This window comes from Choristoneura fumiferana, chromosome 4, assembly GCF_025370935.1.
Source record: "Choristoneura fumiferana chromosome 4, NRCan_CFum_1, whole genome shotgun sequence".
Lineage (NCBI taxonomy): Eukaryota > Metazoa > Arthropoda > Insecta > Lepidoptera > Tortricidae > Choristoneura > Choristoneura fumiferana.
In genome coordinates, this window is record NC_133475.1 from 20,537,776 (window position 1) to 20,562,343 (window position 24,568).

At 37.7% G+C, this 24,568-nt stretch overlaps 1 protein-coding gene across 1 annotated transcript in view; it reads left to right on the forward strand.

Annotated features, from left to right (window-relative positions):
• Positions 1-3,502: 3,502 nt before the first annotated feature.
• The window catches only part of LOC141427626 (pre-mRNA-processing factor 17), a 55,660-nt gene continuing 34,594 nt past the window's right edge, over positions 3,503-24,568 (forward strand). The window contains exons 1-12 of the mRNA XM_074087235.1: positions 3,503-3,754; positions 4,602-5,049; positions 5,151-5,421; positions 6,016-6,175; positions 7,184-7,299; positions 8,086-8,189; positions 8,822-8,929; positions 9,726-9,834; positions 10,449-10,603; positions 11,658-11,791; positions 12,999-13,110; positions 16,211-16,320. Coding sequence (XP_073943336.1) covers positions 4,876-5,049; positions 5,151-5,421; positions 6,016-6,175; positions 7,184-7,299; positions 8,086-8,189; positions 8,822-8,929; positions 9,726-9,834; positions 10,449-10,603; positions 11,658-11,791; positions 12,999-13,110; positions 16,211-16,320 — 1,553 coding nt within the window. The 5' untranslated portion in view covers positions 3,503-3,754; positions 4,602-4,875. The remainder of the gene's footprint in view (positions 3,755-4,601; positions 5,050-5,150; positions 5,422-6,015; positions 6,176-7,183; positions 7,300-8,085; positions 8,190-8,821; positions 8,930-9,725; positions 9,835-10,448; positions 10,604-11,657; positions 11,792-12,998; positions 13,111-16,210; positions 16,321-24,568) is intronic.

A 24,568-nucleotide genomic window follows, 5' to 3' on the forward strand; every position in this document is an offset into this window, starting at 1 on the left:
GCCACCATCTCATGTGGGGAAGCGCAGACTACGACGCTTTAGCCTGCGATCTCGTAGACTTATGGAGGACTCCCAACAATCTGTCTTCTCAACGACGGTTCCCCTACACGCAGAACGGCTCCGGTCAGAATCCTAGTGCCGTTGACCTCTCCCTCTGCTCTCCTAATTTCAGCTCCCTTCTCTCGTGGTCCGTACTCCAAGATTCCCACGGCAGTGACCACCTTCCCATCCTAATATCATTCCCTTCTTCCTTTTCTCAACCCAGCTTGTCCCCTCTAAATTCCCATAGGTACCACCTACCTAGGCAAATGGGACCAATTCGCAATGGACATTGACGCACAGCCATCAGTGAGTTGCCCACTGTCTCAGTAGAAAACGCGCCCATATGCCATGATAAATTTATCGATTCCCTTATAGCCTCAGCTGAATTTAAATATTCCGACAAGAAAACGGTACAAATCTGATAGGTCCCCCCCCTTGGTGGGACTCGAGTGCACGGACATGATCCGCCAAAGGAAGGAGCTGAGAAACTTTTACTGCGAAAACATGTCGATAGATAACTTTCTCGCGTATAAAAAGATTGCGGCCTTTGGCAAAACGTACTTTTAAAAAAAAAAGAGGCATGGGTGGATTAATTTCTGCCAAAGCATCTCTCCCCGTACTCCGGCTTCCGTCCTATGGAAAGCAATAAAGCGCTTCCGAGGTTCATTCACAGCCCGTGATTTTCCCAGTAAATGACTCCTCATTTGGCTCCCTCCTTTTATTAATATGTTATCGCCCCCCCACCGTTCCCCACTTAAACTCAGTTCCCTCCCCGTATCCCGCAATTGTTCCGCAACAATTTCGACCAACCGTTTTCCTGGTTAGAACTCCTTTCCTCTTTGGACCACCTCAAAAACTCCGCTCCTGGTCCAGATAATATACCATACGCCTTTCTGGCGAAGTCAGGGAACATAACGAAAAAGATATTTTTTAGACCTTATAAACTCTTTTTTCACCTTGGTTTTGTTCCAGAAGCCTGGAAAAGCAAGTAGTTATTCCCTTACCTAAGCCAGGAAAAGACCCCTTCTACCCTCTTCCCATCGTCCCATTGCATTGTCATCCTGCCTACTCAAAATACTAGAACACATGATCAAGAAACGGCTTGAGTGGTTTCGTTGAATCCAAAAAAATTCTGGCCAGAAGCCAATTTGGTTTTCGGAGGAATGGGCACCATGGACAGTCTCTCTATTTTGACCACTGACAGGATCACCCTATCGAGGAACGAGTTCCTTATTGAGTATATACGAGTTTCTATGAAATTAGGGTTCACGCAAATTGCAACAATGCTGGTAACTGCAGATGTCTTCTATAGCGCAAACTAAAATAATAAAATATCTTGGTGTCTATTTTGACCGAAACCTAAATTGGTATCCACAAGTCGACATGCTTGCCACTCGAATCAGACGTCTTATTCACATATTTAGAACACTTCGACAATCTGCCGACACAGAAACCCTAAACACTGTCTATTCTGCACTTTGTACCTCAGTCTTGACTTACTGTGTGCCTGCATGGGGTGGTGCGGCTAAAACTTATTTCCTTAAAGTCGAGAGAGCTCAGAGAGCTGTGCTCAAAGTCTTACACTACAAAATTTAGATTCCCAACGAAAGACCTGTACAATATCGCTAAATTGTTGACAGTGAGACAGCTCTTTATACTCCGCTCCATTTTGCGCAGGCACGCGCAAGTACGGCAACCAGATCTTACTAAAAGAAATCACTACAGAATTTGCCCTCCCATACCCCATAAAACTAAATTTTCTTCGAGACAATTCCAAATCACTAGCTCATTTCTTTATAATAAGATAAATAATGTTTTAAACATAATTAGATTAAGTAGGTTTCAAATGAAAAAGAAAGTCTCACAGTGGTTGCAAAAACTCGATTATGATGATACGAGTATCTTCTGACTTAAGACTTAAGACAGCAACATTTCTCTTTAACGTACCTGCACATATACTGTCACCCATATACCTAGACTCAGAAACTTCGACACCCATAGATACATACACACACTCACACGCGCACTCACACATTTACACACACACACTCACACACACACACATACACACACACACACGCACACACACACACACACACACACACACACACACACACACACACACATAATTTTATTAATTTTCCTTTTCTTAATAAAAATGTTTCAGTTTACTTAGTAGCTACTTGGATATACGTAGTTTACTCTATTAGCTCGCATACGTGACGAACACTGACTTGCAAGATACGGGCCTTGCCTAGTTTGTGAGTCAGGATTCAACTTTTTTAATTGTGCTATGTTTAACCTAAGTTGTCTTTTTCTTTGTAATTGTTCATTCCTCTCTTGTGCAATTTTGTCTTATTGAATAAAGATTTTATTATTATTATTATTATTATTATTATTATTATTATTGGTGTGTTCCTGGACATAACATCTGCGTATGATAATGTTATTCTCTCCTTACTCAGAGATAAATTATCTAAGCTGAGTCTGCCGCAGAGATTAACACATTTTATATGTAATTTCCTTATGGAACGATCCATAGAAGTGAGACATTGTGGTTCCCATTCCGCTCCGAGACTAATTTGGCAAGGCCTCCTCAAGGATCCGTACTAAGCCCTTTACTCTATAGCTTGTACACTCACGATTTAGAAAGGCTGTATCCCCGTTTTGCAATATTTTACAATATGCCGATGACATTGCCCTGTATTCCTCCTCCCACTCCGTCGAAATAGCCACATCCAACCTGAACCAAGCCCTATTTTATCTGGGAGAATGGCTTGCTGTTCATGGTCTTTCCCTCTCAGTATCTAAATGTACTGTGGTTCCCTTCACCAGAAAAAGATCTTTCCCCCCTGTAGAAGTAGCTTTTAATAACCAGCTGATACCTGTCGAAAAGCAAGTAAAATTTTTAGGCGTTATCCTTGACTCCCGTCTTTCTATGGCCTCACATATTGATTACGTAGCTTTAAAGTGCCAGTCAAGTATAAATATTTTACGTTGCCTTTCGGGTGTGTGGTGGGTGCCCACCCCTATGCGCAAAAACTGCTGTACAATGCCATAGTTCGCAGCGTCATTGACTATGGTTCTTTCACTTTAGAACCTTGTAGTAAAGTGGCTCTCGGTAAACTGGATAAAATCCAATACCAGGCCTTAAGGGTTATTTTAGGCGCCATGAAATCTTCTCCGACCAACGCTCTCCAAGTAGAAGCATCTGATCCCCCCCTTTCCTCCGACGTCAATATTTAGCTGATCGGTTCTTTCTTAGACTGTCCCTCCTTAATGATCACCCCTCCTTCCAAAACTCCAAGAACTCTCACATTTAATTACTGACAGCGGATTTTGGTTCAATAAAACTCCCCCCTGCCTCATAAACAGCTTCCGTAAATTCACTAACCTCCCAGACCCCACCTTCACCTGCCCCCTACTCCCCCTTTTTGTCATAGTTACGATAGTTAATTTTCCAACCCAACATAATCCTCAACTTCGGAATAGCAAAAAACCAACCTGGGGCCAACAATGCCTTCCTCCATAATATCAACAACTCCTGGCGTGACTGGTCGTTGTTATTTACGGACTCCTCTAGACTCATAGTTTGCGGCGCAGTGGGTTCGGCAGTCTGGATTCCGAAGGACTCCGTTATCTTGAGCTTTAAATGCCCACCCCTCACATCAGTTTTCACTGGAGAACTGGTTGCTATCTTAGAAGCCATTAGGTATGTTGATTCGCACGAGATCAGTAAAGCCATAATTTTTTCCGACTCACTTAGCGGCTTGCAAGCCATCAAAGCCAATCCTTTCTCTTCCAAAATTTGTTACCCTCTAGTCTTACTTATCAGGCAAACCCTATTTGAATGTCATACCCGTAATCTCGAGATCTCTTTGGCCTGGATCCCGGGTCATTCCGGAATCCAGGGCAATGAAATTGCTGATGCCCTGGCTAAGGAGGCCATAGAGACTGGCAGCTTGGATCACCCTCACTGCTATTTCTATGACCTCCTCTCATCTGCCAAATCAGACCTCGACTCTAGCTGGCTCCGACAGTATGAGCGCTCCATTCTGGTCAAGGGACGTCATTACGGGGACATTCAACCCAGCATCCCCCCCAAGCCATGGTTCTTTCGGTTTCGGCATGCTAACAAACAGACCACCTCAGTCATTTGTAGACTGCGTATTGGTCATACCTGCACTCCCTCTCGCCTGTACAGGTGGGGGATTGTCCAATCCCCCCTCTGTTCATGCGGCTTGGAGGAGGGTACTGCAGACCACATCTTTTTAAACTGTCCAATGAGATCGGTCTCACTTTATAACATTCTCCCCCCCGGTATCCCCAAACCCACAAACCTCAAATCCCTTCTACTTCTTGCCTCCTCTAACAAAAAAATCCTGACCTTAATGATTAAATACATCACAAAAGAAAAAATTAAACTTTAGACGCTTTTTTTTCCGCTTTTGTCTCTCCCTTGGATCTAACCTGTATTGTCTTTATGTTTTGTATTGTCTTAATGTTTGTACCGTCTTAATGTTTTGTATCGTCTCAATGTCTGTGTATGTCTATTTTAGGTACGCAACAAGCACTTCACGGCAACCAACGTTTGGAAACTGTTTTCTAAAAACTGGTCAAACACGATTTACACTTGTGCTGCTGTCAGTTGTCATTGGCAGTAGTGGTTGCTAACCTAAAGCGACCGGTTGCCAAAAACAAAGAAGTTGAAGTTGAAGTTGAACTTGTTGCTGTTGATGCTAACGTGTTTCGCAGCTACTTATTTTATTATTATTATAGTGCCAATAGACAGAGTAAACATATTTCTCAATTATAATAAAAAATCGGTTCACAATGTTGAACATACAAAACTACGGCAGTAGCTCTGAAGACGACGACGATAATGATTCTGACGCCACCAAAGTACAAAGCAACGAAAGCTTGTTGACTCATTTGAAACCCGTAGATCCTAGTTCATCAATTGCCAAAAGCATGCAAATATGCGCAGCACCCGTAGTCATGCCCACAGTAAGTCTTTTTCATCATCCTGAACTTGTAAACTATTGCAAACAGGTTTTGTAAGTCAGTGCTTTACATCAATCAAAATAATGTTGTGCAATTCATTTCAGAATAGTGACGATACTCGTGTGTTAATACCAACAAATGCAGAGCTAATGCACAATCCCAAATACGAGGAACTCTTCGCCCCAACTTATGGACCCGAGAACCCGTTTCAAACTCAGCAGATGAAAGCCAACCGCAATGTGCTAGCAGGCTTTGTGGAGAAAGCTCATATAAGTGACTTTCAGTTTGAAAACCAGAGGAGGACCTTCACCAGTTATGGTTATGCGATGGATCCTTCTACAGATGGTGATGCTGAGACAGCAAATTCTCTTGTTTGTGAGTTAAATTTGAAAATCTTAAATCTTCTCTTACCTCCCTAGTAAGGTTAACTATGCTTATTTCAATTTAGAAACATGATGCTTATGAAAGAAAGAAAGAAAGATGAGGATAGGATAGCAGTTACTTTAAAAAAATTGATTTTGAAGAGACCTAAAGTATAAAACATAGTTTTAACAAGTTCCTTTTTTAATGGGAAAGAAATGACAGATAGTTAAACATGCATATCACTACTCTTTACTGTCAGACTTTACAAGTTATGTCTTACAGAGAGATACCGCCTAAAAAAAATTATGTGTTGCTAAAATTGGAGGTTGTAGTTGCGGTTACAGAAAGTACCTAGTTAAATGAGCTTTTGAGCCAAATTAGACAATCATAAAATGTACAAACAAACATATGAGACAAGATATGTGTTTTCAATATTTTTGCTTTTGACAGAATCAACAAAATCTTAGAGGTCTATTGTTGCTAAGAAACAACAAACTTCAATAGCTAAAAGGGCAAGGATTGAAAGCCATTAGTAAAAAAAAACTAAAAGTGCAATAAATTATTTAAAAACATTTTTTTTTTATATCTAAACTTTTAATCTTCCAGTGTCCGCAATGGTGGCGCCTCCCGTGGAAGCAGAAGGCAAGACAGTGTTTGAGACAATTAAGAAAAGGCCTCTCGACAAAAAGAAACGCAACAAAAATGACAACCCTGAGGACATCACAGGGTTCCTTGGCCCCTGGGGTGGCTTTGTAGGGGAACAAAGGTATTTAATGAATTATAATATAATATTGGATATTGTATGGAAGCTTCACCATTAATTCAGGGGAAGTGAAAAAAAACGTGGATTTCAGTCTTGGTTGTCCCTAATAAGGTGAAAATAAGAAAAGATAGTATAAATTTTGCAAAAATTTGTAGATTTCAGCAAAAGCATATGTAAGGTTAAGCACAGCAAATGTGATTAAAAATATGTATAGTGATGCCACCTTTTTAAAATGCAATGATAGTAAAATTATCAAAATAATTAAAATATGATTAAAAGCTTTACAAATGAATTCGATTTCTATGAACCAAGAAAATTTATTATTAATTGTAAATTCAAATAGTGAATATGATAGGCGACTTGCAACATATCGTCACTACTTTGAAAAAATCTTGTATCTCAAATCAATATGTCAATAAAATTGATCATTCAAAAAAAATATTTATAAACAAAGAAATAATATATATTTTAAAGATTAGAGGTAGTTAGTTTTAGTTCTTTTTTATTTATTTCTGTTAATTATTGTATATATCATTCAAATAATGTTCATAAAGTTCACTCAGAAAAACTATTGATTTTAAGTTACTAGCTTTTTTAAAAGTAGCGAGAATATGTAGGCAAATAAACGTTTTTATTTTTGTTGAAGATTTATAAATTGAAGGTTGTCCTAGTGACTTGTCAAGATGGGATTTATGAAGAATAATTATAAAATATAATTAAAATAATTATATATTATATTTTAATTAATTATAATTATTATTGTCTTTATTTTGAATTTTTTGTAATATTATCGACACTTTAAAGGAGATATTAAGCAACATTTTTTTTAAGAGTGAGATATATATATATGTTTGGAATCAGTAATTCCTGATTCCAAACATGTATATAACTCACTATTAAAAAAAAATGTTGCTTAGTCAATTTCTCCTTTCAAGCGTCGATATGTATTATGTAGTTTGTTGTAATTATTATTTGAGCTGCTATAAACATTTCTTTATTTATTATTTCCAGAGTGATGAAGCCAGAGGGCGAAGAGGCTAAGGAGTTAGAGGAAATATTAGCAAAAAGACAAAAGAGGGGCAAAGTTGACGATGACAAACCTCTGGAGGAGAAGACTGTGTTCCACAGTAAGTACAGATTATGGAAGAAAATATGTATCATTCATTGTACACTTGAAGAAAATGAATCACCACCTAGGGTGGAACTTTGGTGCTGCTAATGTCATGGTGCTACATTTGCCAGACATCACAGTGAAATTAACTAGTATGTGCTTTACACTGCAGTAAACTATAATATGAAATTAATTTAATTTATACTTATAATATTAAATATAACGTAAAAAAGGGTTTTGTTCACTGGTAAAAAAACTAAACTTGTTCAAATTGTAAGAGGCAAAGCAAATTACGTTGATATAGTAACGGTGCGTATTTTTATAGCAAACAATGCCAGTAGGAATATGCTCGATCTATCACTTATAACTGGTTAACCCCACGGGCCCATAACGTAATACTACTGGCATGTTGTAAAGCGGCACTTGTCTCTCTGTCGACATTGGCATAATGCGCCTTGCTAAGACAGCAAGGGTGAAACTATTAAAATTATTATTTTACTGGTGGTAGACCTTGTGCAAGGTCCGCCCGGATTGCTACACCATCTTGCTCGCTAATCCTGCCGTGAAGCAGCAGTGCTTGCACTGTTGTGTTTCGGTGTGGAGAGTAAGACAGCCGTGAAATTACTGGCACGTGAGGTATCCCATCTTAGGCTCTAGGTTGGCAACGCGTCTGCAATACCCCTGGTGTGCAGATGTTTATGGGCGGTGGTGATCTCTTACCATCAGGAGACCCATTTGCTCGTTTGCCATCAGTCAAATAGAAAAAAATAAAAAAAATAAAAAAATGTTTCTCTGTTCACAGTCGACAAGGCGACGGACTACCAAGGCCGGTCGTGGCTGGCAGCGCCGCGTGCCGAGACTCAGCTGCGAAGCGCCGCGCCGCCAGACAAATGCTTCCTGCCCAAGGTCTGTAATGTATTATTATTGATCGCGACTGAAAAATAGAAAGAAAGAAGAAAGAAATACATTTATTCGGAACAGTGACAGAATAATTACATAAAAGAAAGAGAAAAAAAAACGTGTTACTGTTCACGAAACGGACCCACCTCAGCATAATGCCGGCTCAAGAGCTGGCGCTGGTCTTCCGGTGGGACCGTGAGGCCGTCATTGCACGCTGCAAAATAATACAAAGAAAATTAAAAAAAAAATAAATCCAGAGACGGGTTTTGAATCCATATCGATCTATAGATTAAATGTCCAAATCGTACCTAGATGCTTTAGAAAGAACCTCCTCTCCGCGTAAAATCGAAACTCCAAAACTGCTAACTGAAATTTAGTACGTGTTTTATTGCAATGTTAATAAAGAACACAATGGAATTATTAAAATCTCGAAATTTTAAATCAACAACCAGATTTACCCCCTCTTTCAGCTGTGTGATGCTGCCTTTGTTTGTTTTGTCCGGATAAACGGAGACGGCATCACATTTATCTGTCAAATAAAATGTATCAGTGAGTAGTTAAACAGGCCCTTAGGCTACGTTAAGTAGGAGGCCAGTATGTGACAGAAACTTGTCAACATGTTAGTTGTTACGTTGCAGGCGCATATCCACACATGGAAGGGTCACACCAAGGGCGTGGCGGCGGTGCGCTGGTTCCCCGGCACCGCTCACCTCATGCTGTCCGCCGGGATGGACTGCCGCGTCAAGGTACGTACTGGTTTGATTATACATTTGAGAACAAACATGTAAGGATAATGAGTACGTGTTATGTTATATCGGCACAAACATATTTTCCTAAAAGAAGCACCCTTTGAAGTTTTATATTTATCATCTTTGAAGACACATTTTGGTTATTTTATTAGTTTTTTTATCATTGAAACTTTACGGTCCATAATCTCTAGGAAACATTAATTGTCTGATCGTCATATCTTGGCAAGCCTCGTGACGCTCGACTCGCAAACCACCTCAGGGGGCGTTCGCGTTTAAGTATTACGTAACGCAATTTTTGAAGATTTTTGACTTTGACCATGTGGTAACGTTTTTCTGTTTAATTTTGATTGTAATTTTGATGATAATTTTATTTATTTGTGTTACTAACCCTTTTAAATAAGATTACATGTTACTAACAATCTAGGGACCCTGAGCTGCAATAAAAGTTTATTAGCGTCTCTAAAAAAAAAAAATCTTTTAGCTTTTCTTTGGCCGTTTTCCAAATTTAGTTGGTATTTTTCATTCATTTAGTCATTTTGCGCTGGCAAGTCAGCATAAGAGCATTAAAAATAGCAATAATGATGCGAATTTCCCACTTTTGAGTATGAACTTTTTATAAAAAAAAATGTGACGTAACGCGCGGTTCAATCTCCTCTCCCGTCCCTGTAACGCATCGTAACACTTTATAAGACCCCCGCCCCCCTCAAATTGCGTTACGTAATACTTGAACGCTCCCTCGTCGAGCAATCCGTTAGTTCGCTACTCGTACAATAACGGCATACGTTTGCGTCAGATCTGGGAGGTGTACGGCGCGCGTCGCTGCGTGCGCACTTACTTCGGGCACCGGCAGGCCGTGCGGGACGTCAACTTCAACAACTCCGGGGAACAGTTCCTGTCTGCTGGTAACACACATTGTTATAATTATTTCGTCACAGCTTTAAAGAAAAGCGTATCTCAAATTAATACGTCGATAAAATTGAAATCCTATTCTACTTCTATGGACTTAAGTGTATGTTCGTTACTCCTTCACGCTCAAGTGGCTGGACGGATCCGTATGAAATTTGGTATGTAGATAGCTCAACCGCTGGAGTAACACATGCATAGGCTACTTTTTATCCCGGTCCCACAGGATTGAACTAAAATCTCGAAATAACAACCGTTGGACTTAAGAGTCATGAAATTCGGCATTCGTTGTTGTCGTCCTATGGTACCCCAGTGGTACAAAGGGCCTTCGTGAGACATGGCATAAAATTTGGCATGGTGGTTTTTAATGAACTTCAATGAAAACCACGATGCGATTTCCGGGAATTCCCATGGGAAATTTTGTTTGTTACTTCGCACTAAAATGGCTGCACGGATTTCGATGGAATTTGGAATGTAGATAGATAGAAATCTGGAATAATACATACTTTTTATCTCGATATTCGCATGGGAATTTTGTAAGATCCCGAAATTTCAATTAAACTCCTGTATCTAATGATTTACGCGTGTAAATAAATAATGTATGTGTGTGCAGCGTACGACCGGTACATAAAGCTGTGGGACACGGAGACAGGCGCGTGCGCGGGGCGCTTCACGTCGCGCAAGGTGCCCTACTGCGCCAAGTTCCATCCTGACGAAGACAAGCAGCACCTCTTCGTGGCCGGCACCTCGGACAAGAAGATCATATGTGTTAGTATATTTTTTTGCCAATATCCCGTATCTACTGCGAAATTCGATTTGGACTTGCAATCTGACATTATATCACTTTGACAGTGGTTGTAAGTGTCATTCTTGACAGTTAACCACTTCACCACAGCTAAAAAGTAAAATAATGCTAGTGCTCAATAGGTATATGCACATGGATAAAATTTAGGAAATTGCATTGGTTTGGGAGAACTAGATTAATCTAACAAGACGTCGTTAAACAAAATACTTACAATAATTAATTAAAAAAACGAAGTTTTATATGAAGAAATATCGTAATTGGTTTCTAATAATTCCCTTTTCCATACATTTTTTTAAAATAAACCAAATTAAATCACTGATTGCTCCTTTCATCCACTCAAAGGTTGACTGGTAGAGATCCCTTAAAGGGATACGTCCGCTTTTGTACAGGTATCTCAGAGTTTGTCAATTGTATTTTTTTTCTTTTCTTTAGTACAATAAATAGTTTACATACATACATAAATCGAGATAGTTATCGAATAATTATCCAGTTCTGTAATAGTACATTGTGTCTTAAGGGCGGTAAATAAGGAATTACGAACGAGAGTCTATTAGAAGCCCGAAGTCGAAGACTGAGGGCTTTAATGAGTCGATGTTCGTAATTCTAGTACCGCCCGTGCGACATACAATGTTTTTCATCACATTTGCAAGTAAAATTTTATATTTGTAAAAGAAAATAAATATAATTGTTCCAAATATTGGCGATACCTTAGGCTGTGCTCTTGGCAGCGTCGCCCTCTACCTCCCCTCCTCGGCATGCGCCGCAACGTGCGTGTGCATGTGGTCCTGCAGCAGCGCCATCAGTACGGGCACTGACTCATTTACCGACCACGGGTTTCATGACAAGCACATTAAGGTCGAGGGTTTTATTTGGGGGGTTGCAACCAAGGCAGCCTGCATGTTACGACACTGTTTACGAGCAAGTGTGATGAAAAAAATGTTTTTCTATTCGATAACAGGCGTTGTGTAGTTTTAATTTATAAAACGTACAGAAAATAGTCAAATACCGTATTTGCAGTGGGACACGCGGACGGGCGAGGTCGCGCAGGAGTACGACCGGCATCTGGGCGCCGTCAACACCGTCACCTTCGTCGACGACAACCGACGCTTCGTCACCACCTCCGACGACAAGAGCCTGCGCGTCTGGGAGTGGTCCGTACACACACACACACACACACACACACACACACACGTGCAGTCACCACCAGAAATATCTGACACAACGAAGCGGGCATAAATATTTGATACGACTCTAAGGGGCTGTTTCACCATCCATTGATTAGTGTTAACTGGCGGGAAATCCAACCCAGTTTTTATGTCCGAATACCTAACATTGGCTCCGTCATTTAACATTTATACAACTACTCGTGTTTTAAGGCCCCTTATTACGTATCAGTTACATAATAGTACATTACTATTGCTTGCTCGTTTGCCATCCAGTCGAATAAAAAAAAACATTACTGCAGAGGCCGGGAAAGAAAGGCTTGCAGGCCGAGTATGTATAGATGTTCTTTCACGCCGAGGCTTGTATAGTGCTTTTCTCAAACATGCACTAAAAGAAATAAAATACTCCTAGAAATCAATGTTTTATTCGTAAGACAACTAAAATTGTACCAGACTCAAATTATAACTACCATCTATATAAGTGTTTATTTCATTCTAACATGATTTTTTAAAACGTTAAAATAATCCCAATAAAATCAAATTGCTATAAAACACGTAGATGGCGCTCGCGATACAAACCCAGAGTCTAGTGCGAAGGCCGTAGAAAAGTCAAATGTATTGCTTTTATTCAACTGTGTTATTCTGTAATTTTTTGTGGACAGTGTAACTTTATTACTAAATTATTCTTATTCTTATATTTATTCTTAGATATAACGGACTGCAACAATAAAAAATCACGTTTCTAAACTAAACTTTTGAAATGACAATGAAATTTACTTGCATAATGGCTAAAGCCCAAGTCCAGTCAATCAAAAAAAAGAAAAGATAATGACACTTGTCAATTTTCCCGCCAAATCTTTTTTTATTGTGTCTGCTGTTCGGCTTTTAGGGCTATTATACACGAATTGCAGCCCATTTAATCAGCTACATTAATACTTTATTATGTAAATTAAATTGTAATTTGACGTAATGAAACGCGTCGGTAATATTTATATATTTACATATAGAATATTCCTAGTCCTGTGAATTTATTCAGTAACTAATAAATGAACCATAGAAATTCAGATTATTAATTTCAAGTCGTGTACCTAATGTAATGGCCTTTATCGTGCATATTTGACGTTTTGCATTGAAACAAAAGATATTTTAAAGCCTGTTTTATGGAACACAAACTAGTATTATAATATGTTGACAGGGACATTCCAGTGGACATGAAGTATATCGCGGACCCGTCCATGCATTCGCTGCCGGCCGTGACGCGCGCGCCCAACGGCAAGTGGCTCGCCTGCCAGAGCATGGACAATAAGGTACCATTTTTCAGAAATATCCGTAAAAGTTGACATTATTGTTTGCTTATCAGAAGGCGAAGGATCGATCAACTCGACAACAATGTCGCATACAAATTTCATTATTGTAGTCTCGAACTTTTTAAAAAGTTAAAACGGCCATGGTAATAAGTTGGTACAAGTCGTATACAGCCAACTCAAATGGCCGGTATCAGTTATTTTGTTGGAACCCCAGACTTTTTTTATTGTGCCTGAAGTAGCTTGTGGTGTGGTGGAAAAATACATCTGCAGTACTTATTTTTTTATTGAAAAAAGGTGGGAAAGCATAAAAAAAATATTTGAGTAAAATTAAATTTCAACATATTTCGAGAAAAAGCTTATTCTAATTTAGTTTCTTTCCTTCGCCATTTTTGAGAAAAACTTTATTTTAGTCTCGGCTGTTCAATGATACTATTCTTTAAATCAAAGTAGAATTGCTGACTTAGCAAAACATACTAATATTTTGTTAAATAATTAAGTTGTCTTTAAGTATATACATTAAATTAACTTAAAATAAAGGACAGGTTTTCAGTTTAATAATTAACACCTTGTATTTAATAACCAGGTACCAGACTATCTATATTACTAGCACCATAGACTATCTATATTACTTATTAAAAACAAAACGTCTCAAGGGAAAGTCACACTGAAAAATCGTGACATATTTTGAATAGAATGTCAGAGTTGAATAATTCAAAAAGTAATCTACAGGTATTAAACAGTCTTGAATTCAAAATTAATTTAAGCAGCATTTCCACCAATAATTTGCGAGGATGTGTTTTTCATTAACCAATAGACAAGCTTCATTTACACAACCACGCACCGCACATCGCTGGTGGAAACGACTGAGCGAAGCGAGGCGAGGTAAATTAAGCGTTTATATTGTCTGATGAAAAACATATTTCTCGCTACACATCCTCGCACATCTTTGGTGGAAACGCTGGTTTAATCTTAGTATATAATATATAGTAGGTATAGATTACTATAGTCACAAAAATCCTTATTACCAAAGAGTGGGTGAAGCAACTTTATTCAAAGTCAGAACACTTCAAGATTCGATACTGCTTCACCATTATATGAGAATGCGTACATGATTGATTACACATTCAAACGCAATGATGAAGATATATCTAATCTTGTTGAGTTCTGACTCTTGTTAAAACACGTTGATTGGTATTGATATCGTAACTGCTCGAATAATGCTGGAGAAGGTGAAGATTCTAAGAAAAAACTTAACAGCGCGATTTAGGATTCGCGAGTTCACGGGACAGCGCCATCTAGTGGCGCCATCGTAAACTACGTACATGAATGACTATCTTACAACTACCTTCTTCTTTTTAACATCGCCCCGGTTTCGCACGGTCGCTAGTCAAAAAAGGGTCTCTGACCAAGAATACCTTACACATTTTTCGGCATTTGAATTTGAACTCCTAACGCCATCTAGTTGTCATACAGAACAATTCCAACATCCTACATCGCAATATCGAAGTTTCTCAACTAAGACGCAATACCCGACGCTCTTCCTTCAGACTTTCACTTTCAGACTTTTCGTGTCTTTGATCTCCAGGCATACCTACACCTACTTCAGGGGAGATCTGTCTATTGTAGTCTCTCACATGACAGGGGTGTTCAGTCAAACTAACCCAATAACTAATATTCTAGAAGAATTTGAAGACATTTTGTAAATGGGCCAATCGACTTTTTAGTGCAGCTTGTTGCCGTGTTAACGTCTCCTGAGGTACCTATTAGAATTATGATTTTATGTGGTAGGTACAAATGTACTAAACGGCAGGAGTTGTGACAATTTTAAGGCAATTCCTTCATGGCTCAACGCTTCTAAGCGTGCAAACATTTTTCTAACAGTGTCTATACTTCGTTTTTTTAGCATTAGAAAAAGGGTAAACAATCTTGACGAGTTTAATTATTGAAAAACGTTAAAAAAAACAGTAACCATTACTTATGATACCAAAAGCATGTAAATGATTATATGTCCTTGCTAATTGTTACATATTTGCTATGAACATGAAACTACCGTGAGACTCACTCATATTAAATGATATTGTAACGGATAACTCACGTCTTAAACCGAGTTTAGCTCCTCGCGTCGCGTGCCCCTGAGAAGAAGGGCTACGAAATAGCCCGAAACATGTCGAGCTAAACTCGGTTTAAGACGTGAGTTATGTTTTAATGTTTTAATGTTTATTTGGGCACAAACGGTACATGGTTCTTAAAAATAAATAAATTACAATTTACATAAACCAATAAAGCTGCCACCACTTACTGATTCATTTAAGTAAAAGTAAAATGATCGGGAAACAAAACTGAAAACAGGTTTGTTGGCTAAACACAAATACGGTTAGCAGTTAATTGAACAAAATTAAATTAGCTATTTAAAGATGAAACTGCAAAATTGTAAAATGAATGCTATTAATCCAAAAGGGACAGAATGCCACTCTTGAACTTAACTAAGGATAAATGAAATACATCTACTTGACAGAAATTAGTATTATGGGCTTTACAGGCTCTGTTAATATAAGAGTTAGATTTATATTTTTTCCTTGTGAGGGGAACATGAAATAATTTATTGAAAGTTCTGTTATCCGTTACAATATCATATTATTTGCTATGAATTATAAAAAAAACACATCAAGATCGCTTATATCTTCTTTCTAATGCTAAAACAAACGAAGTATAACTGATGTATCCCGAGTTGAGTTGCGGGACAGAATAACAACACTGAAAAGTTGATTGGGGGGAATGAGCTTATCTTTAAAATATATGTATATCGAAAATACAAACTGAAATATAGATGCATAGAAAAACCAGAAAAATATGACCAGCGCTGGGAATCGGACCCAGGTCCTCGGCATTCCGTGCCACGTGCTATACCACTACACCACTGGACAGTGATACAGACACGAATTTCTTCTATACACCACATATATCAGCTTGTTTGTTTTCTTATTTAGTCACTTAAGCAGCGGGATGACCGTAAAAGTAACAAAAAATTTGGAATTGAAATAAAAAATACAAAAAGATTCCAAAAAAACAATCTTAATATATGTATGTTTGTTTTAACCAGGTGATAGTGTTCAGCGCTTTGAACCGGTTCAAAATGAATCGCAAGAAAACCTTCACGGGCCATATGGTCGCGGGATACGCGTGCTCCGTCGACTTCTCGCCAGATATGAGGTACGTACTTTATATTTAACTAGATTTTATCCGCGGCTTCGCACGCGTAAACTAATCGATCTGGTACAAATGAAATTTCGGGATTTTTCAAAGTTCCCTTGGGAATTCCCAAAGTTTATATCGTGATCTTCATTGAGGTTGTGTTAAGAACAACTGTCCAAAATTTCAAGACTAAACCCAACGGTTGACATTTCACGATTTTATCCCTATCCCGTGGGAATATCGGGTTAAAAAGTAGCCTTTGTGTGCTTTGTGTGTTATTCCAGATGTCCAGCTATCTACATACCAAAATTCATTCAAATCCTTCCAGCCGTTTTAGCGTTAAGGAGTAACAAACATACACACACACACGCACACACGCACGCAAATTACGCGCATTTATACGAAAATTCGATCAACTTTTCTTGTACAGTCAGCATCAAAATCACTGTTTTACTTTGTCGTATTAGCACATTTGTCAAATTTGTATGGTGTTGTACGACTTGTACGATGCTGTAAAACGACAAAGTACAAAAGTATGCACCTACTGGTTAAGTCCTCTGGACAACTGTGTTTAAAAGTCATCGAGCGTGCATTTTATGGACCGGGGCTATTGTAGCTGGGGGGATATTGTATCTGAACCGTCTGATGCCGTCCTTAGGACGTCATGTTCTTCTCGGCCATTTTACGTTGTGTTCGCCAGAAGACTGTCTTCACACAACACACATGAACATGGCGTCGTAAGGACACCATCAGACGGCTCAAATACAATACCCCCAGCTACAATAGCCCCGGGTCACCTTAGTATATTATTATAACATTTTTTTTTGAGAAACTTCGCTGTTGCCTCTTGGACAACGAGATAGAATATCAAACAAGTAAAATTTGAAAAAAAATGCGGTTGCGAGATATGCGTAAAAAACTTTTAATTTACCGCCATTTTTGATATTTAAATATCAAATTAAATATCATGGGACACTTGACACTAATTGACCTAGTCCCAAACTAAGCAAAGCTTGTACTATGGATACTAGGCAACGGATAAACATTCTTATATAGATAAATACATACTTAAATACATATTAAACATCTAAGACCCGAAAACAAACATTCGTATTATTCATACAACTATCTGCCCCGGCCGGGAATCGAACCCGGGACTTCAACGTTTGTAGTCAGGTTCTCTAACCACTTGGCCAATCGGTCGACAGGTATTTAGTTTGCCTTGTTGCAAAGATTAGTTAGTTTTGTTTATAATAAATGAAGATAAAGCAGTGTATGTAGTACATAATTACGCATTAAATAATAGTATACAATAATTAACAGAATAATTAAAATCATCTTGCAATATTGTTATATTTTTTTAACCCCCGACGCAAAAAGAGGGGTGTTATAAGTTTGACCGCTATGTGTGTCTGTATGTCTGTCTGTGGCACCGTAGCTCTTAAACGGGCGGACCGATTTGAATGCGGGTTTTTCGATGGAAAGCAGGTTTTCTAGCGATGGTTCCTAGACATGTTTTATCAAAATCGTGTCAGCCGTTTTTGAGATATTGAACTTTGCAGTGACAAAGTCGGGGGATTCCAACTTTTTGTTGGTCAGGTTAGGTTATTAATGAAATGGCCAATGATAAAGCAGAATCACCGAATTGCGACGCCAGCATATCATTTGGTTGAAAAATACGTGTATTTATTTACATGTCGCCCGATTTGCGTAAAATAAATGGAAATTTATGTTAGTCGAATGTCGCAACACGAATTGATATATTGTGTGCTAATGGATAGTATAAGAAATACTCTATTTACATTGGGTAACGTCACTGTGTCAAACGTAAAGGAAAAATTATGCTGCATGCTAAAGTGAACTTTATCGGATGTGACAAGGTAACTGTTATAAACATTTTGAACCTATGTTTGGGCAAATAAAATATTTAGATTTTGAAACAGAAGCCTTATTGCTTAACACATTCGGAATCACAATCGTTTTCAGCCCTTCTTTCTGTCACACGGTATAGGATAAGGGTGGAAAGAGATGGTAGATGCGATTGCAAGCGCCCGCACGTTAAACAATATGGCCTCAGGTGATTTAAATCAATTATCATGGCCACCAGCTTATCATATAGTAACATTTTCCCGCAAAAATGTCTGCTGCCTGGGCTAAAAAGTAGCCTTTCTTAATTAGAGATAGTGCAGCTCTCTATCAATGAAAGATTCGATACTCCCATAGATTTCTATCTAAAACAAACAAACACAGATGCAAGCGAAGTTTACTTATCATTAGGGCCCGGAATATTGCGTGCGGCTAGTGACGGATTGTAGGGAGAGAGCACCGCTTTTTATCGATGTTATCAACAAATCGGTAATTTTTTTTTAATTTATGTTGTAACTTTAATATATAATACGGTATTTGACAACTCCTGATTTTGTCATATCTTAATATTATTATGAATATATAGATAAACAGATAGTGTTTAGCGAAGAGAAAATTGAAATCGGTTGAAAATTGGATTTATAGTGATTTTTTGAAAAATCTATATACCTGTCTTTTTCTCAAACGCTTTTTTCTATGCAGCAAGTATGGCGGTACTGGCGTGTGACGTCACATGCCAGTATGTCTTTCTCTGTCTAATCTTGAATTTCAAACCTTTATAAATTTGTTATTTGTAAAGGTAGCTTAAAAATTGTTTTTCTATTCGATAACAGGCATTGTGTAGTTTTAATTTATAAAACATATACAAAATAGTCAAATACCGTATTGTGATGTGACTTAAAATTTTGCATTACTGAATGCAATGATACTCTTTGTTTGGTTATCCGTTGCTTACAATACAACTTAAATACAAAACATAAATACAAAAATAAACCCTACGTTATTCGCTGATGATATAGCTTTGTTTTTTAAGCTAATTAATTATATCAAAAACACACAGTCAAATATTTTCTGTTTACAACATCAGTTCAGATTATAAAGTTTCAATGATCACCCCATGATCAGATCATCACCATAATTATAATTAAGGCCCGGAATTTTGCGTGCGGCTATTGATAGATTGTAGGGAGAGAGCATCGCTTTTTATCGATATTATCGATACTGCAGGGCTACTACGAAACCCGAAGTTCGTATCGTACCGTCCTTCTCGCTCTCGTATTAAATAGTATAAGTGTCAGAGGGACCGCACGACACGAACTTCGAGTTTCGAGTTTCGTGGTAGCCCTGCTGAAATTAAAAATGACTTTGAATACGAAATCAACAACTTTAAATTAAGTTGTAACTTTAATACATGATTGTAAATATATTTTTGCTTGGAATATTATTATAAAATACTTTATATTCGTGGTAAGAACTGAAGGAATACAAAATAATATTTTCTCTTTTATTTTATCAAAGGGTAACGTTAAGTGGTCTCAGAGGGATCTTTTCTCAAGTTATAAAATATAAAGGTATTCGTAATTATAGTGATTTCAATAAAGCAATTTAAATATATTAAACTTTCCAATATTTTGAACTTTTTTCGTCATTGACCGCTGAAAATACGTATCATCGGAAAGTTTGAGGTTTTATAATAATAATAATAATAATAATAATCCATTTATTTCAAACACAATGTCCATAGATGGTTAGTAATATTAAATCTTACAACTATGTTAGTACAACTGTGTTAGTACAGTAGTAGTTTATACAATAAAAACAAAAATATAAATAAAAACTATCGATTTGTCGATAACATCGATAAAAAGCGGTGCTCTCTCCCTACAATCTGTCAATAGCCGCACGCAAAATTCCGGGCCCTAATTATAATTATAAATAAGTTGTTAGGTAGGTACCTAACAAGTCATCATGTTGTTTTCGCTTTATTTGTCATTTGATCAAATTATAGCGATCGGGCATTACTAAGTGATTTATTTTGCAAGTCACGCTTCGATTTATTTTAACGTTTACACATGACATGCCGTTTTAAATATGACTTAGTAATATATAGCTGGGCAAGTGCGAGTTTCCACGGGATCGGGGTGAAATCTAGAAATTTTAACCGCTAGGATTATAGAAACATGAAATCTGGTGCGGTTGTCTTATATGCAACGTTATTGAGGAAAGAAAGAAAGAAAAAACATTTATTCGTGTCAATTACACAAAAAAAAAAACAGAAGAAAAGTAAAAAATACGTATCACGGTCACGAATAAATTTGTTGTGATATTATATTAAATTAATACACATTTAGGTAGAAACAAATTATTATCGTGCCATACCTAATACATAATAATTTAACTTTGTGCAATTTCAATAATAGAAATATTTTTTTTAGTCTAGTATTTTTTAAGTAGTTTTTAGGCAGGGCTTTTAGTTGTGTATTAGATTTTAATTTCATATATAATAATTGTGGCTATACCCTACCAGGGTGCATAATTTCTGTAAGTACTAGTATTTATAAGTCTTATGTTTATGCCAAATAAATGAATACTGAATGAATACTGAATTGGTCCCAAATAACATAATGCCGCCCGTGCGAGCGGCGCTGGTCTTCCTTTGAGACCATCAGTACGGTAGTGTCAGTCTGCCTTGTGGGAGGCTGCTAACGCTTCGTCTTCCGGTTCGTGGTCGCCACTCGAGAACTTTTCTCCCCCAACTGTTATCTGTTCTTCGAGCGATATGGCCCACCCATTGCCACTTCAACTTGCATATTCTTCAAGCTTTTTAGGTATTGAGTTTGTCGCCGAATTTCTCTGAACTTTATTCTTTTTTTTTTCTTTAAACTAACTACTACGAGTACAATACAAATTATGTAGCCTTAACTATACAGCGTTATTTTTGTCGGTATCGATTGGCTGTCAGTCAGTGGCAATCAGAGGGTTAACTAACGTCATTTGGACATATAGTCACTACAATGAAATAACCTCGTATCTCAAATCAATACGTCTACAAATTTGACCCTTAAAACAATGTTCATTAAGTTCACTAGGAAAGATCATCGTTTTTGAGATACCAGCTTTTTCAAAGTAGTAAATGTTTGTTGTTTTGTAAATGTTATCGTCTTTCTAAGATCAAAGTTTGGTGCCATAATCATTTACAATGTATGATCGTCGCATAATCGCTGCTCAACACTAGATTTGTCCGGTTACAAGTAATCTTTGTTGTTTATGGGCACGTTTTAAACACAACATTGTTTCACGGATAGTTATCACGACTGTTTCTGTTTATGTTCATGTTTGTACAGTGAAATTGTAAAAGTTAAGAATACCACTAATCCTATTAATCCCTACTATCCCTACTAATATTATAAATGCGAAAGTAACTCTGCCTGTCTGTCTGTCAGTTACGCTTTCACGTCGAAACCACTGAACCGATTTTGATGAAATTTGGTATATAGGTAGTTTGAACCCCAAGGATCAACATAGGATACCTTTTATTCCGGTAGTGGTAGCCACCGCGCGATAACCTAGATCCGCGCAGACGAAGTCGCGGGCATAAGCTAGTCCCTACTATAATATTATAAATGCGAAAGTAACTCTGCCTGTCTGTCTGTTACGCTTTCACGTCGAAACCACTGAACCGATTTTGATGAAATTTGGTATATAGGTAGTTTGAACCCCAAGGATCAACATAGGATACCTTTTATTCCGGTAGAGGTAGCCACCGCGCGATAACCTAGATCCGCGCAGACAAAGTCGCGGGCATAAGCTAGTATTGTACAAATGCGAAAGTTTGTGAGACGTCTGGAATAACACATAGGCCCGATATTCTCACGGGGCCGGAATAAAATCCCAAAATTCCAACCGCTAGGATTAGAGACATGAAATTTGACGCGGGTGTTTTTAATGCAACGTTGATGAAATCCGCGGTGTGTTTTTTTTAAATTCCGATGTCAATTTAGCAAAATCCACATGTTCGCTTACCATCGGGCGTGATTGTGGTCAAACACAAGCCTAATACTGTGATAAATTAAAAACCGGCCAAGTGCATATCGGACACGCCCGAAATAGGGTTGCGTAGCCATTACGAAAAATTTCGTATTTTATACGGCATCTTCCAAGTTTAAGTATATTTTATACCTTAGGCTGCTATTTACTCTTAAACTACTAATAGTTCTCAAGTAAACTTAACCGTTATAGTTTTCCTTGTAAGTTTTATATACTTACTGCCATCCTGATTTTTTTCAAATTTTTACCCACCGGTTTAGATTTTAGGGGGGGGGGGACGCTCGATTTTAATCAAAATTTCCACTTTAAAGTTGAATATTTCCCAAACACTGAATCGAAAAATCGTCTTAGCAACCTCCTAATGGTTTTAAAAGACCTATCCAACGGTATCCCACACTATAGGGTTCGATGAGAAAAAAAATCACCACTTTACGTCTATGTAAAAAAAATGTACCTATTGTACCATTTTGTCGTCATAGTTTACATATATATCCGTGCAAAATTACAGCTTTCTAGCATTGACATGTCCCTGAGCAAAGCCGCGGACGGACAGACAGACAGACATGGCGAAACTATAAGGGTTCCGTTTTTGCCATTTTGGCTCCGGAACCCTAAAAAGTAAGAAGCGCCTGTAAAATTATTTTTCCAATTTTAGACAGTTTTTATATCAGATGTCACCTTGTCGAATTAAACTTTTCAAACAATGTTTATGTAGATACGCAACTTTTCAATAATACGCATCATACGGTCTTGTCAAGAAGTAATAAAGTTGTGTTTGGTACATGTTTTCGACTGGTTCGAATGCTACATATTTTTGCTATACTTGACCGTACCTAGTATTTAGATATAAGTAGATATCAATCTGATAGTTTGACAGTTGTATTTGTTCAATACCAAGAATTGTTGTAATATTTACAAATCAAATCAACGTATTAATGGCGTATCGAGAAAACTGAGCTCGATCTTTGAAATCCGGTTTTCCTTACGATAAGTAGAGGTGAGACGTACTAGGCAAAACGCGGACTGAGTCTTGCAAGTAGGTACGCGTCCACAAAAAGACTAGATCCAAAGACTAGCATCCCTTTTAGGGATAAGTTCGCCTTTGTACTCTTTTGTTTTGTTGTTTTCTTTTTGTATTATTTATGTGTTTTATGTACAATAAAGTATTTACATACTAGGTCAACTAGTATCTACGAGTACTTCACTCAATTGACTCATTGCGAATCGAATTCCACGTCTCAGTTCAGTCTTCACGCTTCATATTTTTTTAATTTTTACCTATATTAAATACCGACTAAAAACTTCCGTTCATACTTTATACAGGCTTAGGATTGTCAGCAATTTTTATAAAATTTTCATTTAAAAAGTGTACATAAAGTCTAGTTTTCAAGTTGGCGGAACGTTGTCAGCCGCCGTACTCCTAAATACTCGTACGCTAAAAGAATCGCGGGCGGGAACGCGTTCTCACGTGTTCAAGCCAAAACCTATTCCAGTTAATACGTCTCACCTCTAGATAAGGTAGATTAGATATTGTGTTGTACATTGTTACCGATTTAAAATAAGAAACAACACAAATTCTTTGATCTTTGGACTACTATAATTTTTTGGTCTTCAATAATTTACTGTTTTATATTCCTAAAGTCATGCTGCACTTGTAATTATTACTTGTCGCAGATGTCGCTCGCAGATATGTCAATTCAATTGGATGATCAACTTTATCTTGTATCCAGTTGCCATGGTTACGTCCCCTGGACAAGTCTTTATAAAAAAATTATTGAATCAGGCGTTACTTTGCGGATGTCCATATCAATGAACTGAAATAATTTCCTTGCTCACCCGCGACCTTACGATAGCTAAGCTTATGCAAAATATGCGTGTTCATGCAGTTCCTCCACCTCCACACTGCACTGCACTGTCTAACAACAGGTAGCATGGTGTACGGTTGTGTCACTCTGAAGATGAGCTCTGGTTGAGTTCGAAACGCGTCAGTGTAGTGTGGTGTTGGTGATAGATGGGTTTGTGTGATTTGTGTGTGTTCTTACAGTGTGGAGGTGGAGGAACTGCATGAACACGCATATTTTGCATAAGCTTAGCTATCGTAAGGTCGCGGGTGAGCAAGGAAATTATTTCAGTTCAAGTCTTTATAAACATGAGTTTCTTTATGTTATCTGTGGTTAAAACACATCGAGCGTACTTTTTGTCGTAGTTAGAAGCCCATTATTTTATGAACTATCCCGTAAGCACATTAGTAGCATATTGATTCATATTGTGTTTATACATCTTAATGTTCTACCTAAAATAAGTTTTTTTTTTTAATTTTACTTAAGAATCTCTCTTCAGAACAGAACGTAAA